The sequence below is a fragment of the Athene cunicularia genome, assembly GCF_003259725.1.
Source record: "Athene cunicularia isolate RWA chromosome Z unlocalized genomic scaffold, athCun1 chrZ_part2, whole genome shotgun sequence".
Lineage (NCBI taxonomy): Eukaryota > Metazoa > Chordata > Aves > Strigiformes > Strigidae > Athene > Athene cunicularia.
The window spans coordinates 14,418,228-14,436,623 of record NW_020799143.1 but is presented as its reverse complement, the minus strand read 5'-3'; the positions used below and the strand labels follow the sequence as shown (position 1 = coordinate 14,436,623).

The 18,396-nt window shown below is 37.1% G+C and overlaps 1 protein-coding gene across 1 annotated transcript in view; it reads right to left on the bottom strand.

Moving 5' to 3' along the window:
* FRMD3 (FERM domain containing 3) overlaps positions 1–18,396 on the bottom strand; it is an 82,156-nt gene that overhangs the window by 61,002 nt on the left and 2,758 nt on the right. The window contains exon 3 of the mRNA XM_026866043.1: positions 7,652–7,694. Coding sequence (XP_026721844.1) covers positions 7,652–7,694 — 43 coding nt within the window. The remainder of the gene's footprint in view (positions 1–7,651; positions 7,695–18,396) is intronic.

The window sequence follows — 18,396 nt, the reverse complement described above, 5'->3', positions numbered from 1 at the left end:
TTCTGCAATCTGTCTGTCAGCTTTACATTAATGAACACAGCTTTATATCCCACTATTGTACCTTTCATAGCATTCAAGATATCTAATCCTAGGCCAGATAATCTTCCGGTGATTATCAGACAGAAAGCAATCGAAGACTATTATTCCAATAAAAGAGGTGTCTTGGGATAATCGTGTTAGGATAAAAGACAAGAAAAACAATTAGAAGGCTTAGAAATATCACAACAGGCACAATACGCAGGTAGGCAGAGCCCTCAGGGTTATCTGTAGCCATGTAATGTTCATGTTTTAAATTCCACTTTGAAGTGAGAAGAAAAATACTGCATCTTCAAAAGGTAAATGGTGTGGTGGAAAAAAAACATCTATATTACAGAGGCCATTGACTGACAGGCCTGCTGGTCACACTGAGAGAGATTCCAGCCAAGGCAGAACTGCTGTCCAAGCAACAAGGGTGTCAGCACAGTAAGCCGTGCAAGGGTAGTCTTTACCAAAACATTTACCAGCGTAGCCATTTTTAGATGGACAAAAACAGAGGAAACGCTGAGACTTCACACAAAATGGGAACATGTGATCACTGTGCTCATTTGGGAGTGTCCTATAGACCCGAGTGCAGAATTATAATCCTTTTATTAAAATATTTAACTATGAAATTAACTTTCTGCATATTTACACTAGTACTCAACATTTATAGACCTCAATTTTAACAAGTTGGGGGTTGGGGGTTTTGTTTTGCTTTGCTCTTTTAAAAGAAAGTATCCATGCAACTTTAATTCATAGTAAAGTGCAGATCTATCATATTCTAGTTTTAAGTCCCCTAGTCTTAATGCATACTGAATGCACACAGTCAATCTAACTTTCCTAAATCTTGAACAGACAGTGCTTTTACAGAAGGAAAATAAGGGAAGGCAGAAGAAAAGGACAAAGCAAATTACAGAGGAAATGAAGCAAAAGAACAGGTGAAACAAGAAATTACATTTTAGATATTGTAATCTCTAACAGTAACCACTAAGCTACCAGAATATTTTCCTCTACCATCTCCTCAACCATTCTAGATCAACTGGTTTGTATAAACTGCATGTGGAAATTAGTTCAACAATCATGATACTCTTCAAGCTACTTCGACTGCAGTATTTACTCGGACGCTGCAGTTTTCCAGAAACATGTCTGGATATCACATAGTTTCATGTGATGTACAAACAACAGAAAATAAAAATGCATTACAATTTTGTTATGATTGGTATCTTTAGGAAGGTTCAACTGCTTCTGAAGATGAAGGACTATTTTCCCCTTTCAAGACTTCATGTTGCACTTCTTTATGTACAGTCAGCCTCAACAAAAACTGATTTCCCTTTTTTTTTTACTTGTTTGGATAACTACTCATTTAAGGCACAAAGAGGAATGTCAGAAAAGATGTGGAAGGAGAGATGACGAATACAGAAAAAAAGAAAGCAAGAAAACAATAACAAATAGAAACAAGTAAGAGGAAATGGAGAAAGAAAAACAAGTCTTAAGTGTTCTCTAGGGATGGTTTGAACATTCAAGCTAATCAAATCTTGACAAGCCCTCTGAAGGTAAAAAAAACCCTCAAGACTGCACTAAAAAGCAGCCCACATTCAGTTAATAGAAAAGGTTATAATAGCAAATGTTTTCCTTGTAGCAGAAGGACAGTAGATGACAGAAGTATACACCAATGCACAGAATACACAGATTTGGCAAGGCAGTTTGAAGCCTGTTTTACAAACCACTACCTACACTCAAGCTTCTGTAACAATATTCCTCAGCAGTGCAGCAAGCAATACAAAACAAGGCTTCTGCAGTCTGCTAAACAGAGGTCCTTTCTCAGCAACACCTTCAAGAATGGAACAATCAAGACCTGCAATTTGAAACGTTAAAAATAATATGATCCCCTCCACACAATTCATCTCTGGAGATAAGAAGGTACCCTGCAATTATAGAAGGGAACAGGATCCTTTTTCTGTTCCTCTTTCCCAGATAGAAAACCAGACACAAACAATGAACACTTGAAAAGAGAAAGGAGGGAACCCTCACAGCTGTCCACCTTCCTCTCCATCCTAGTTTTAAAATGGATCATAAGCCTAATGTTCCTCCAAAAATGCATTTGATCATTATATAAACATTTAGTAAGGCTTTTGTTTTACAGATTTTACAGCACTGGAAAAATTCTTGTAGTGGAAAGTAAGACAGTCAGTGAATTGTATCAGCTCAAGGGATGAGATTGTCAAACCAGACAATTCCTCAATTCCTTGAAAGCAAAATTACTTTCTACCACTTACTCACACATTAAAGTGGAAACTAAGAACAAATCTTCCCAAAACAGAAGACTTGCAGAACAGTATTTCTTCAACACAAAACTAGCCTGAATAGAGTAAGTTTTATAGTAGCTTTCAGCCTCTTCTTTCAGAGTGGTCCTCTATCTGTCAGATAAGCAACAGTTGCTCTAGTGAAATGCCAAGGCTTTGTCAAAATTTTCTACCATCACAGGCTTTGCTTTCTCACTAAAAAAGATTCACAATTACAATACTTTCAAATTACTTTAGCATCGAGACTGCAAACTCCATTGCAATAGGGCTATTAATTTGCCATCTTATGTGCTAACAGCACACAAGAGATCAAGGCAAAAGAACAAATAAAACTATTTAAATGGTTAATCAAATCATTATCATATGCTGAAACGAGTCATGATTAGGCCCTCATGAAGGAACTACACACACAGCATGGAAGGTTTCCAGATATGTTTTTAAGTTTTATTTCAGTTCATTTAACTAAGACAAGCTACCCAATATACATGAAACTATCCTAGCTAAACACCTGAACTGTAACACCCTTAACCAGAAAAAAAGAGGGATATGGAAGCTGCACCCCTTGGCACAAACAGCAGTGTATAAGGGACCAAGTCTCATGTGCATTCATTTTTAAGCAAAGCCCACTGAATCATTAACCTTCTGTGTAGATTAAGAGTTTATAGGGAATGATAAACTTAAGTAAAACTACACATTCTGAAACAACAAGAAAAAATATTTACGTAAGAGAAAAATTGTTTTTAAAAGCTCATGAAAAACTTGACTGAATTTTTAAAAGTGTGAGCCAAGAGGGAGAAGGACAAAAGATTCTTACCTGCCACTTTTGGAAAGGTTTCCTATTTAACAACCTGCTTTTCATCTGGCACAAATACTAGCTTATGTAATAAGCTCTACTAACAGTGTTGCTTTTTGTTTAAACACAGAGTACAGATGGATACTGAAAGCCAAAAGTAGATGTTTAAATTATCTTCATAGCCCTGAGAATGCAACATTGCAGAAACTTCCTTCATCTCCCCCTGATTTTACATATTCTTTGAACTATGTTATGCCACCAAAGTTAGTGATCATTTGCAAAAAATAGAAAAACATTTCACTCAAACAGTCTTCAGTGATGCTGCAGAAGGATCTCGGGGGAACCCTAAGACATATGCTGTTGTTTCCGTATACCTCTTGCCTTACCAAACAAATCAACTGTTTATCCATACCACTTGCTGAGCATGTTTAAAGATAGACAGAACACTACTCAGGGTTTTTATTGTATGCATGAGATATACCTGATCTATCACAAACCTCAAATTGTGGAATCTTCCTCATTGCACTGAATTAGGCAACAACACAGGGCAAGGTGGATTTTTGTCAACCAGTCATTATAATGCTTTAAAGTATGTTATTAAATCTTCAGGAGGATCACAGGTAAAGAATATACAGCATTTAGATTAGTGCCTGAAGATGCACATAAAACTGCCTGTTTTCACTGTGCATGGATTTATGAACCTCAAATTTGATTAAACTCCTTCTTAGATTTGTAATGAGACACAAAAACTGATGACAAGTTTGTTGAGATTTAAGAATCTTTACAAAGTTTTGCACAACCTACCTCTGCAACTGGGTTCTTGTTTCCTCTGGTTCATTCCATCTCCTTTCATGTTTTATGACAACATTAGAGATCAAGGAAATTAACTTAAAAATTCCAATGGCCTGACACAGGAGAACATCCTTTTTGCATTACTCACTCAGTTCATGAGATGCAAGGCAGAAAGCAAAACACGTAAATTTTGAAATCCTGCATATCAGAACAGAATTGATTCTGTTCCACTATCATCAAGAACAAAATGCATATACTTGGATATTTCCCACAAAGCACATTACAGGATAGCTGCATACTTATTATACAGAATAACCTTTAAAATTAATGAAAAAAGAGAAAGGGAAAGCACATAGGAAAACTCTGTTCTTTCCTTAAACATTAGCACTGATGTGACCAGTAGGATTTATACCAAGACATTCCAACACAGAAAATAAGAAAACATGATGGCCAAATGGAAAAGGACTTTACTGTCAGTATCTGTTAGAGAATGACTGTGTACACAAGAACATGCAAAAGAACAGAAAAACTGGTTTTAAAAGGTCTTTATCTACAACCACAAAGATGCAGCTACCCTGGGCAATCATCCACAGAATTTTTCAACACACTATAAGAAGCATGGTGCTCACAGCTACTGGTCACTGGACACCAACTGGCTTCAACCAGTACAGACATGACTGGCAGTGGTTCAGGACATTTCTCATAGATTAAAATTTCCCCTCTCAGGCAACATTAGTGGTAAAAATGGCTGAGGCACAGACCTAGACTGTACGCATCACGTTATGACAGAAACATTTCAGTGAAGATGGAAAATGTGAAGGTAGATGCTGAGACAAAAAAGATGCCATGCCTTCATTCTTTTTGTGTTGCACCAGGACACATTTAAATATGGTTTCATATGTGGTAAGACAAAATACAAGATATTTTGGAAGATTCCTTCTGTCATATTCCAGTATTACTAAATATGAACTTAAAGCAATCTTCGCCAAAGTGAAAGAAATTAAAGTGGTAGCACATCACACAAGAACCTGTGCAGACTTCAGAGCTTCAAACATACGATATTCTATCCCACTGACAGAAACATATAGCTGCCAAATTGTGATTTCTGTACAACCTGACTATATAGAGTGATTATGCCTGATTCATGTACTAATGAAGCCCATGAAATCTAGTACCTACTGTGATTTGCTTTAAAACACTATTCCCAGTCATTCTTCCACTTCTCTGAATATTTGTCAATACTGAGCTGCATGAATACATACACTGAAAAACTTGTTACTGTGCTGGGAGAAAATGAAGTTTCCCACAAATGGCAGCTGAGATCAAGTACACACCATTTTTCAGATTTTGCTGAATGTTTGCAAGTGCTCTGTAATCCTGAGTAAATCTGAGCATTTAACTGAATTGAGAACATTAGAACTTTTTGAATTATTGGTATTAACATAACCTACTCTCGCATCAGAGGAAATGAAAATCCATTCTTACAAACCACATAATTTCACTGTTTTCTAAATTCCTTAACGGCAAAGGAAAAAAAGGAAACCTATATCTAATACAGTCACTTTGAAGAGATTTCTGCTACCATTTCTCCTAGAAGTCTTATATAAATAATATATGTTCTGTTAACCAGTCACTTCACTGCTTCAGCTTTTACACTTTCCACCTGCTACTACTTTCAGTTCTCACTTCTGTCACCTGAGACTGTGATGCTTTTCAAATTAATATTGTTCATTTCTTCTTCTGAGTCTAATCCTTTTCATAGTAAACTGAATATTTTTAGGTAAAATACAAATTAACCTGTGTGCCTTTAGAACCTGTTTAGTGTTCTACATTAACATAGCATATTTTTAGAAAAATAAGAGGTTCCTGATGTGAAATGCTTACAAAAACATCCTTGAAACCTGTGGGAGCAAAAGTTATATTTATTCATAGTCTACATGGATTCTACACATGTATATAAAATAGATATCTATCTCCTTGGCTTGTTTCCTTAAAGGGTTAGTGTAGCAACTAAAGTTCTTCATCTGTGGCAAAAGATAAAGCTAAATTACATCAGTATTAAAGTGAAATTGCTCATGAAAAGCCAATCACATAGTTAATTCTACTTCTGTGTCCTAAATCTAAGGCTGATAACAAAACACTTTGTTAGGATTTCATTCTCTTTCACGGTTGTTTTTGAGACCTTTTCACCGTGATAAATAACTTTATACTAGTTGCATTTTATTTTGCTTTTTTTCTATGCATTCATTTTTCAGTCTTCAGAATTTTGATTAGGATTCTACCCCAAAAACCACACAAGTCCTCTGATGAGACCATCACATCACTACATCTGTAGAGTTTATGGAGAATCATCAGTCACATCTAGGCAACATCTATATGCAGGTAGAGTTGTTTTGAATAAATCAAAACACTCTCAACGCATCTGTTGGCAGAGATCCTGAATATGTTGTTATGCAAAGTCCAGCAAGAAGCATGAGCCCTTACACTTTGCTGGGTGAAAGCAGTGATGCAAATGCAGATTAGAGAATACTTGGAGGAAATTCTGTTCTACGTTTGATAACACATCAGAAGGAAGAAAGAGATAAAGATAATTTGTAATTATTACAGTCCCTGTTTTCTTCCTTCACCATCATTGCAGAGGAACACAGCTTAGTTTTAGCTTGACATTCTTGAACTTATTTTTTACCAGATAATGCTCCAGCTACCTGAACACTAGATATAAACAGTTCACACTGAATTTGCTAAGTGCATGTGTTCATGTTTATATACACATGTACACACATATTGCAATATACACTACCGTTGCATTAATGGAAGAATTTCTTGCAGTATTTCATGTAGTCCAGTGAACACCTAAGATTAACTGGTTTTACATATTAGACAATCTCTTAAACCTCATTACATTTTAAAACAAATACATTATCTCCCCCACAAAAGACAACTTTATGCTTAAAACAGAAGACAACTGCATATAGGGGGTGAGTAAAATTCTCCTTAATTTCATAAACTAAGTAGACAGATAGACAACAGCTTTTATTAAACAAGACACAACTCCCAGTGACCTAAATCAAGTCTCCAGAACTGCCAAATAAACTCTCTTCTGCTTCTGGATATAAACTTCTGAGAACCATAGTAGTTCTGTTTCCTGAAGAAGTCTTCACAGTTGGCTGATTTAATGACAAGGATGAGCCAAACTGTAACATTTCAAAAAGGTAATTAAAACAATACATTCCTATTTGAGGAGTCTTTTTAAAATAAGTGTTTGTCATCTTCCACTTGCCAGTGGCAGGAGCTCACTATTTAACCCAAAGCACTTGAGTTTGCTGGACTGTAAGAATGATCTCAAATCAATGACCTGCTTTGTCAGGAAGCAGCAAGCAGTGGATAGAAAGCAAACCAAAAGACCCAGAAGCAGATTGTCATATTGTCTGTTTTATTGCTATCTCCCAGTAGCTGATTGCATTTGACTGTAAACGAGTGCCAGAACATACAGGTCTTCTCACCAGACTTGCCATCCCACAGTCAGCTGGCCTCTGGCTCTAGCCTTGAGCAGTAAGGGAAACTTGTTGATGTGCAGAGCATCATGACACAGTGAAATGACGGTTGCATGGAATTTTTAGGGGTCCGGACAGGACATGTAGGGCCTATTTGCACCAAGAACCAAGTGAAGCATGTCTTAAATTACCACAGGAAAACCTTTGGGCATTTCAAAAGCAGTTCAAAAACATGAGCTCATAACACTTACATTTCATTTGCTTGAAGATGGACTTGTTGGGCTCTAGCCAGTGCTGGAAAGGAAAAGTAGAGAGCAGAGGTTAATACAGATCACACCAGATAACAACATCTTGTAGATGTATGTGGTATCAAAAACAGAACAGAATTTTTGTTTCACTGAGACATACATAAACTGGAAAAAGCACTTCCATACTGCTGTAATACTGGAACTGCACTGTATAAGCATATTTGATGTTACTACTGCTTGCAAGACGTAGTTGACACAAAACTAAAACAAATATTTCAAAGACAAATTTAAAGAAGACAGGATCTCATGATTAATTTGTATCAAGCATTTCAGTCTTATGCTTTCAGCCATTTTTTTCCAGAAAAATTACCATACTGGACAGTAGGACAGACTATCCAGAAACACTACCATCATATGTTCATTAATGATGTCTTCTACAGTTCTTATATCTAAAGCATGTGTAAATACTGTATTCTCAGTCAACACCCTCAGAACAAAAGCTATTGTTCTTTTCTATCCAGAACTAAAATCTGTAGGGAAAAAGAGTGTACTTTTCCATGAAATGTTTATGTTAGACAGTCAATGCACAACAGAGAGTTGTTGTACTAGTGTAAAACTTTCCAGGGAAAGACTTCAATAGTAGTAAAACTTTAATTATTCTCCTGGAAAATAGGCTCAGATGCTTCTGTGACAAAAAGCTAGACTAACATTTTAGTTAAAAGCCTTAGCACATTCCCTGCTAACACTAGCTAAATTGTTCAGAAGGATGTTTTGATTGACAAAACCCACAATGATATTCAAGTACCACTTCTGACCACAGCCACCACCAGTTGTACTAGGATTTTTCCTGTAAACAAAAAATCTCCACACTAAAATGAGATTTGTGCTGCAGAAGAAACTGGTCGAAAAGCACAGTATTCAGCTTTAACAACCATAATCAACACTGGAAGGCCTTGCACTGAGGGTTTCATTTTTAACACTTTTCAGTCTAGCTCTAAAACCTTAAATAGAATACTTCACATTTTTTAAGCCATATGTAATACTTAAAATAATCTACATCAGCTACTAATTTTCCTCATAACTTATAGTAATTCTACTACAGAAAAGGCCAGGGGAGGATATTTTGTAGGAACTATTAATAGGTGACAGAAAGTTTTTATTCTAAAATTCATGACATCTCAAGAATTCAGTTAAAATCAGATGTAACTGTGAATTGGTTTTCTGGAATAGAACTTCTGACAAATTAAATACCTTGGAAAGAACATTTTCAAGTATCTGCAGCTTATGTAGTGTGGCTTCTCAGAAACTCCTGCATTACAGTTTACAGCAATACTGGTGATAAGCACTACTATGTATTTCTGTTTGAAGATCAGTTATCACTGAAAGACTGATATGGAACCCTCATACTCAAAAGACAAAAAAAGAAACAAAAAAAAAAAGAAACAAAAAAAACCCCAAACTTCAAACAACAACAACAAACCAGCCTACACCATTTCTTCACTTCTTCCCTCTACTCATACCTCTCTTTTTTGAGGACAAGAGGACAAGAAGAAATAAAATTGAGAAAGCAATGACTGTTTCATCAACTTACCAGAAATATCTAGCTCATTTCATTCTTTTTTAAATCACACAGAAATATTATTTATAGATTTTGCTCTGAAAAAATGGGGGCTGAGCGTTGTTCACAAAAAGGTAAGGCAAATTAGGAAACTGGATACAGTCTGCAGTACTTTATAGATACATAATCCAGAATTAATTCACAAATAGGAAACCAGACAAGACGCAAAGATATGCAATTTTACTTTCCTCAACATCTTCACATGCACACACCACCACCACCCCCTCCCCAAGATCTAGGCAGTCCTACCTAAAGATTCAGAGAGCAAAGAGGAACTGGGGACACTGAGCTGTGCTGTACAGTTCCCAGGGAACTAAGAGTTAAGAGGCATTTCTCTATTTTCACCTAGCAGGAGCACAACACAATTTGTTTGATTTTGAATGGCCAGGCTGAAATATTATCATAGACCAGGTCAGCATTTACAGCTGTTTGGAAAAGTCAACTACCTATTCCAACAGAAAGTCAGAGATAAAAAAAGCCAATTTGCAAATATGAAATCCTCATAATTCACCATATGAATAATGAAAAAGGGGAAACATGGATTAAATTCTTCATGCAGTGCACCAAACCCCCAGGAATGCAGATCTAACTAATATGTCCAAAACCAAACGTTTTTCTAAGACCTGGCTTTCACGAGTTAAAAATCGATTGAAAAGACACTGAGCAATTAAACAGTCTAGACTTTCACTTGGAGGTCAAGGAACTGACAGGCAGTTTTTAGAAGCCCAGATTTCTGTAGTGACCTTCTGCTGGTGGAAGATTGCAAACATGTAGGCAATTCACGTGAATCTTCCAGAAAACTGAGCAGTTACTTTATAATTTGTGGAGATTTTCAAAAGCACAGGAATTAGGTACTTAATGCTCTCTAAGTGTCAGGGGAAGACAAACACCTAGTCATTGCTAGTACTTCTGGAAATAGCCACCTCTATATTTGCTTGCATATTTCAATTTGAATTTTAGAAAAGATTTTCTCCTGGTGTACTTATTTTCCAGCCTTACGGTATTGACTATTAATAATCAATAACTGTGCCTCATCTCTATTACAGAATATTCATGCTATATTTATTCCAAGACTAATTAGCTGTTATATATAGGGCCAGATTAAGTTCCTATAAATTTATCTAAGGGTTTCTGCAGGAATATTCAACTCAAAAGCATCTGGCTCTTCAAAAAGGAAAAAAAATCCACATATGAAAGTAAAATATAAAATTTCAAGTTAGCTTGTCAGGTCAAATTTTAAAAGTATATTAAATCTTCAACTGTAAAAAATTTTCGTAACTACTACTGCATGCCACTGCCTTGCAGGAAGAGACCACAGGTATATTCATTTCTTTCTTGTAAGGCTAACACCTCATAAGCCAAATAAAATAGACAAAACAAGCCAGGCAGAAACTTGGAACCAGAGACATGAATCTTTAATTTCTCTACTTGCCGTAAAATGGGCAAACTAGGGGAAGGAAAAAAACCCAACTGTCACACAGTTTCATTTTTGCCTCATGTATTTCACACTGTTGTCCATAAAGGTTGCTTTAATAAGATGGTGGCCTACACATTCAAACCAGGTTGGCTTTATATGTCATTGTACTTAATGATCATCAGAAATCATTCCTGCAGAGGCTGAGCCTCCCATTTCCTTGATGACATGTTAGCAACATGGTTGTTGCTCAATGGAGAAGAAAAGAATCTGATCCTAATCCAGCTAACATCTGTTACCAAGGTTCCTGTGAGGAGATTCATGTTCAGCACTGCCAGTTTCTAATCTCTTCTGCTGAAAGAGCTGGGTAACTAGATGATCAGAGAGATGTCCTCACAGAAGCAGAAGGCAGAAAGAAAGATACTTAGAGATCCAGGTCAGTCATGGGATAGCTAACAAGTCTTGGTGGTTCAAGTGCCAGTGCTGAGTAAGCAACTATTATGGATATCACTTTTGATTCTGGGATCCTAAAATATGCTAAGAATTCCCTTCTGACTAAGGTTTCATTGTGACTGCATGCTGTGTTTCAGACTAGTACAGTTTTTTGTAAATACAGCACTTGCCCCTGATGAGCATTTAAGGGGCACCGACTAGTCATTAGCAATGCCAGGTGTGTTCCTGCTCACCCACAAATGCTGAGCAGCTGATGAGCTACCAGCTTGCACAGCAAAAGCCCAGGATGAGCAAGGACATAACACAAGGGTAAAAGCACCATTCTAGAAAGTCAATTTAACTCCACAAACACTGATGTGACTTTAGTAAAGATACTTCAGCCAACAACCTGTTTCAGTCACTCACTGATAAACTCAGACAGGACTGAACTTGCTCGCAGTATAGCACAGGGTTAAGGGTTTTAGAATAAGAATAGGGTGGAAAGATGACATAATGTCCCATATGTATTCTTACAGCCCTTGTAAGGGGCCAGGTGTCATTAAAATCCCCACACTGTTCTTCCTATACATTGCAACAGCCACTCTGCAGGGCAAAGATATGTGCTCCAGTCTCCTCTTCGTATGGACTTCGCATGAGACTGGCATAAACCAAAGCCCTTCCCCTCAAAAAGTGCAAGCCAGGTGCTTGGGACCTGATCAATTGGAAGTCCAATGAATTCAGTGAAAAATCTCTCCCCTCCTCCAACACAAGAGGCCTTTGATTTAGTCCCTGTGTTTGCAAGAGGAGTAGTAATTAAGGGGCAACCAAAAGTGGCCAAATGCTGTGAAGGTCTAAATCCCCCTTGGCAAACAATACTCAGTCAAGTGCTGAGATGCACTTACAGTAAAACAGAATCAGAAGAACCTTCAGATGCCACAAGAATATTCTAGACAGATGACTGGATTTGAAGACTTTCTTTAAAGGACAGAAAAGAGTAGCAGTAAGGGAGATATGCAGTGAAACACTGCTAGAAAAGTAATAAAATTAACTTTGTTTGAATCTCAATCCTATATTAATCTTGAAAATTAATTCCTAACCTTTTCCTTGAATGGAAAGCAAAATTGCAATCAATTTCCTTTAGCCTCAAGGCAGTGACTTGCATCAGGTCATCACCTGCCAAAAGTCAGACTCAAAGAAAAAAAAAAAAAAAGGAACTCTATCCAAAGCTAACGAAAGCTCTGACAGGGGCTTAACTGGGTGCCCACTCTGTACCAGCACAACACATGCCAAAGGATCCAGGGAACCCTGTGTGCCTCCTCTTCATGCTCTGAGGCTGACACCATTTTTTCATGGCTTCAAGAACCTCTATACCAAGAATATCAGTATTGCTCTATTGCAGCAAGGAAGCTGTTCCTCTGGACTGTTCCCAAAATGAGGGCATGGGCTCTGCTTAGTGGTATGCTAAGCAGGAAAAAGGCCCATACATCATTATCACAAAAATTCATCTGGTCCAGAAAGAGTACCATACACTGGAGCAGAATCACCATTTGTATAATTCTGAACTGGAATTTATTAATCAAATTTCCAAATTCTTATTCTGCTACTCCTATTACACTAAAATATTCAGAGAAACTCCTATGTAGTAAGTTGGAGTAGCTCAACCAATACATAACCTCTACACCAGATGAACATCTGGCCATAAAATCTGCATATATTCTATGTATGCATGAGCCACCGCATGCTCACAGACAACAAATTCACAATTGATGGGAAAAACATGTTTATTTTTATTAAAATAGCTTGCAGAACGATTTAGTTTACAAGGTTACTAATCTTTACACAAGATACGTAGTAGTGTTACTGCTGAATTAAGTGTATATGTATATTCACACTACTAATCATTTGTGACAAGATTCTGTTTAGTACATAAATGCACCTCTACTGGTAAAAGCAAGTATCCATTTAACTCAGCACTTTGTCCCTGAAAGTGGCCTGAAGCAAACAGTTACAAAAAGAACAAGAGTAGTAGCTCCCATTTTGTTCACCGGGCTCTTTCCACCAGCCTCCACTACAATTTGTTTGCAAGTCTTTGCAGACTTTCACCAATTTGTCTAACCACTTATTTTTTAACACTTTTGAATTTTTTTTTTTTTTCAGCTACAATGAATTTTACAAATAGGTATGGTATTTTAAAAACTATTTCTCTATACCAACTGCTTTATAATTTTCTTAAGTGCATTTTAGTTCTGTTATAAGAATTACAGGACAAGCTTTCCCTGATCACCTTCTCCAAGCTGTTTTACATCACACCCTTCTCTCTCGTGTCTTGCTCATTCTCTTTCTCTCTCTCACTCACCTGTTTTAATATCTGAATTATTCTAGTCTAATCCATCTCTCTTCATATGAAACTCATTCCTACTTGATATCATTCTCATGGCCTTTGTTCCTTTCCTAGTTCTACAATATTTTTTTGAAACAGCATGACCTGAACTGCACACACCAAGCAGGGTCACAGCAAGACTTCGTGCAAAAGCACATAATTTTTGCACTAAATGTCCAGGAGAAGAGATTCATATGCAACATTCATATGTTAATTAAAGTTTTAATTAACTTGTGGCTCAGTCACTCTGGTGTTCAGTTTACACTACTTCTGCTCTACCCCTTCAAAGAGACCGGATAGCTCCTAGATAGCTCTTTACACAGCTGTATTAATCCTTAGGAGTCATTACACAAAGACTTTGTTAAACTGAGGTTGCAAATTATCTGTTGTCTCTTTCTGCAACCTTCCCCACCCTCACGTGGGACTAAGTGCACATTTTTAAGACCATGTATTAAATAGCTGTTGGTAAAGCAGAGATCAACTGCTCCCAAGACTTGCTGACGCTTTCAAAAGGTCTCTCTGATGAGGAACTGCTGTGCATTTTGTGTAGATGTCCTATTAAAAACAGAACTGCTACTTCATGATAAAGAAATTCATTGCTCACAGACAACAGGTTTCAATTTCCTTCCCTAGTAAATACTGGGACAATGCTTAATCCCATAATTTAGATTATAGGATTAAACAAATACACTGCCCAGGTCCATTAGAAGTAATGTACTCTAGAATACAAATAGGACTCCCTAGCAGCCTTACTAGTGAAATAAACATGTAATGTGACAAAAAAACTACCTGTGTAGTGCCCACCAGTATTCATGGTGTCTAAACTTGAAATAATAACTGTGATTGTGACAGTTCTCTAGGGGGAAACTGGCGGGAGTACTGGCAAATCCACAGTGCACAATGTCATCTTTCCAACAATGTACAGAGCTGGGTTCTGTGCTCTGGTAAAGTCAGAACATCCCAGCGTACTCACAGCCACTATTCAAGATCAGCTGCATAGTAGGAGTGTATTCTGATTTGAAAGCTTTGTTTTCATACTGCCAGGCATAGATGCACAGAGCTAAAACCACTGCATTACTGTGTTGTTACCAGATATCCCTGCAGCACATTCAAATGACAAAGTATCTTAATGCTTCAGGGTGATTAAGATTTCAAACATTTCTACAGTGACTGGTGAGAGTTCACAGTTGCTTCAGGGTGCTACAAAGCCTCTTTGTAACACATAGTATTTCCAACCTACCACAAGGGTTGCTCCACCTCATACTTTCACATCCAAAACCATAACGACAAGCACATGCTCAAATCCACCCACTGGGGGTAAGAAACCAAAAACTTAAGTATTTCCAACTTTAAATCACTGCTCAGATGCCCTCCTGAATGGACTTAAAGAATAAATTCCACCATACTACTGTCTTCCTTCAGCCCAATACTCCATTTCCCTCAATATCAGTGGCCTCTCTCAACAAGGGATCCTTTCTAGTGAGAGATGGTGAACAGTAGCTGCATTATATCAACATATTCCCATCTCCTACCAGGCCAAAAACCACAAAAAAGGTGCTCAGTCAGGCCAGGGTATCTGGCACAGAATTAGCCACGCTGCATTTCCTCAAGGGTGAGAGTGTGATAATTGGCCTTAATATAGTATTTAGTACATGAAAATGTAGGAATAGTTCCTTGAGTAGCAGAATCAGTAACACCCCCTTCCAGTTGTGTTTCCTGTTTGAAACCACTTATTTCTAAAAAACACAAACGCCAAATGATGGTTTCTGGGTTCTTAGTGTCTATCTCTCAGCTCCCTCTAGATTCCCTATGGAGTGGGTTTGCCCTACAGCACTTCCCTCAGTGAGAATAATAGGGTTTTACCCAACAATGTCAGCTTATCCTTGTGAAACCTTACAGGAACTTAATGTTTCAGATGTATACTCCCAGCCAAAGTTGACCAAAACTGGCTTCAAAAGTTACTACAGTTGAGAGTCAAGGAGAAATGCAATGTGATCCCATAGAAGTGTTTTTCTCAGAAATCCAGGCAAAAACCTCAACAGTTAGTATACGCACACTAGGAACTCATTTGTTCCCACTGTAGTACTATTAGACATAAAATGGCATACTGCAATTTTCTGCATACTTTTTGCACAATCCTAGCTTTTCTGAAGCTACCCTAAGGCACAGTTTTGCCAAAGGAACATCCAGATGTGATGCTAGAAGATAAAACAGATATGGTGTAGAACCTAGAGTCTTTAACTGCTAGCTGAATTTGAGGTCATTGGCATTGTTATTCTCCTGTATACCCAAAGATATTAAAAAAGCTACCATGCTGTCTGCTGTTAAGGTTGTCTTCCAGAGTTTCTTTTTCAGTCTGGAATAGAAAATGAAAAACTATAGAAAATTTTGCAAAGTTTAAGTGTGCCTGAAATATCCTCACATGTTTACTTATACAGAAGGAAAGGATCATTATAAAAGGGTGGCTGTGAGGAGGAAGGAGTATACATTATAACTGACTAGAAAAATATCCTGTAAAAACAACATCTATTTCCCACCACAGTTTTTCCACATTTCAAAATTTTGTTACAACCTAAGATAACTAGCTCAATTATCTACATTTTTCACAGTCAGAAGTTCTGTATGTTCTAAACACAAATACTAAAACATTTCATTTGAAACATCTGAAATACTAAAACAGTTAATTTTTTAAATTCTCAAACTCAGTCAAGTGTTTCAACACTCCTAAATCAAAATGCTACATTTTGGTAGCATACTCTGAAAGAAGACATTTAGGATGAATTAAAGCTGGTATTTTTGCCTGCCTGAGCTCCCTCAATAGATTACAAAACAAAGGACTGCAAATTACCTTTTGGAGCAACACCACAATCTTCACACAAAAAACTACATATAAATAAAAGGAAGGCAAGTATCACTGGTAGACTAAATGCCAGCAGGAGTAATTCTGCATAATATTTATATATATAGATACGTGTGTGTGTGTGTGTGTGTGTGTGTATGCACACTATAAAATAATATATTATTACATCATATAGTTTAACTATTCAAAGATCCAAGAATAATTCACTAAAAGCCAGAATTAAACATGATTTTGGCAGTTTCATTTGGAACCACAGATATAGCCCTTTCTGTGTAAAGACAGACTACGCAGTGGAATATAAAAACTATAACAGAGACATTCATCACCTCCAAGAAAATGGACAAAGCAACATGAATTGTATGCTACCCGCAAAATCAGTAATAACTCTCCTGAAAAAATTTTATGCTTTCTTGTTTCAGATTTTATTACATAATCTTTGAAGGAAACTTCAGAAGATGGTGCCTAGTCTCTATCTCTGTCAGTGTTCAATATAAACCTCTTCCACAAAATTATAGAGATACCCCTTTAAATTCTTTACAAATCTTGTTTAAAATGTTGCCCCATTGCCTCCATTATGGCTATTCCAGATGCTGCAGCTCTCATTGGCTTAATTAAGAAACCACCTCTCTAGATTCAAGTTTCTTTTTCTTTCTACTTTACGCTCTGGTGCATGTATAACCATATCCTCTTGTCCTTTGTTTTGCTGCACTACGTGGATTATGCCCTTTTTAATATTGTCTCAAAAACAAGTTCTCATTCTCTTTATCCTTCTAATCCTCCCTCTCCTGTTTCAGTTACATTGATCTTTCTTAAATGCAGACATTTAGATCAGAATAGCTGATGTCTCATTAAGGTGTAATGACATTAATACTTTCCTGAAAATACAGTCCTAAGAAGGGACTAACAAAATGTTGTCTTTTATCATAGCCACATCATGCTGATGGCTTATTGCCAAAACCAGACCAGGTAATATTTGTTTCATTCACTGTCCCATATCTCTTTATTTGCCTGTGGGGCAGTGAAGTACATTGTCGTACACACTGTTGAACTCCTTTAAGATGAACTATCACTTCCCTTCAAAGCAATTGTTATCAAGTCAAACCACCAGATTTAACTTCAGAAAGAAGCTGTTGGTGAATTCCAGCTACAGATCTTTACTGAGCTACTCGTTTGTAATACATCTAACCAACCCATAAGAACTGTATGAAATGTCTCTCCCTTCTTCCTTGGTGGAACCTACAAGAGTTCCGCAGAGCTTTGTAAATCTCTCATAGAGACCTCTAAATAGTCTTTCCTGCAAGGTGGCTATGATGATGATGGGACATTCCTCCTGTGACTCCACTACATCTTATACTTGCTACAGCTTATCTCTATAACCACATATGTAAACAACTACTCCTCTGTAATCTCAGGGCGTTTGTTAACATGAATTTCAGGCAGCTAAATTCACAACTGTTAAAACACAAAACTGTGGGAAGAGCTATCACCTACCTCATCATTTCAAAATCATTATTTCCTCTACTTCTCTACCAAGCCATCTACTGATGAGTTTATCTAGCTACAATGCCAACTATTCTATTCATGAAGTCCTATGCTTGTTATACTACTAGGAGATCATTGGTTAGTATGCTTATTTAAGATCAGATAGTTTCACAGTCTTCCTGCACCTGACTGGGAGGTATTCATGCATCTGTATCTGATACAGAGGTAAACTCGGGTAAGTGAACCTCAACAACATCAGAGATTCTAAAGAGCCAGATAACATAAAAACATTATTCCTTTATTGTAACATTTATCTGCAGTTTAGGCCTTAGAATAGTGTTTGTCACAGAGGAAATACCCACTCTGAGGGAAAGCATGTTATGTATAAAGTGCATATATCCTTAGAAGTGCAATGTTAAAGAAAAAGAAAAAGAAGGAAAGGGAAAAAGGGAAAAAGGGAAAAAGGGAAAAAGGGAAAAAGGGAAAAAGGGAAAAGGGAAAAGGGAAAAGGGAAAGGGAAAAGGGAAAAGGGAAAAGGGAAAAGGGAAAAGGGAAAGGGAAA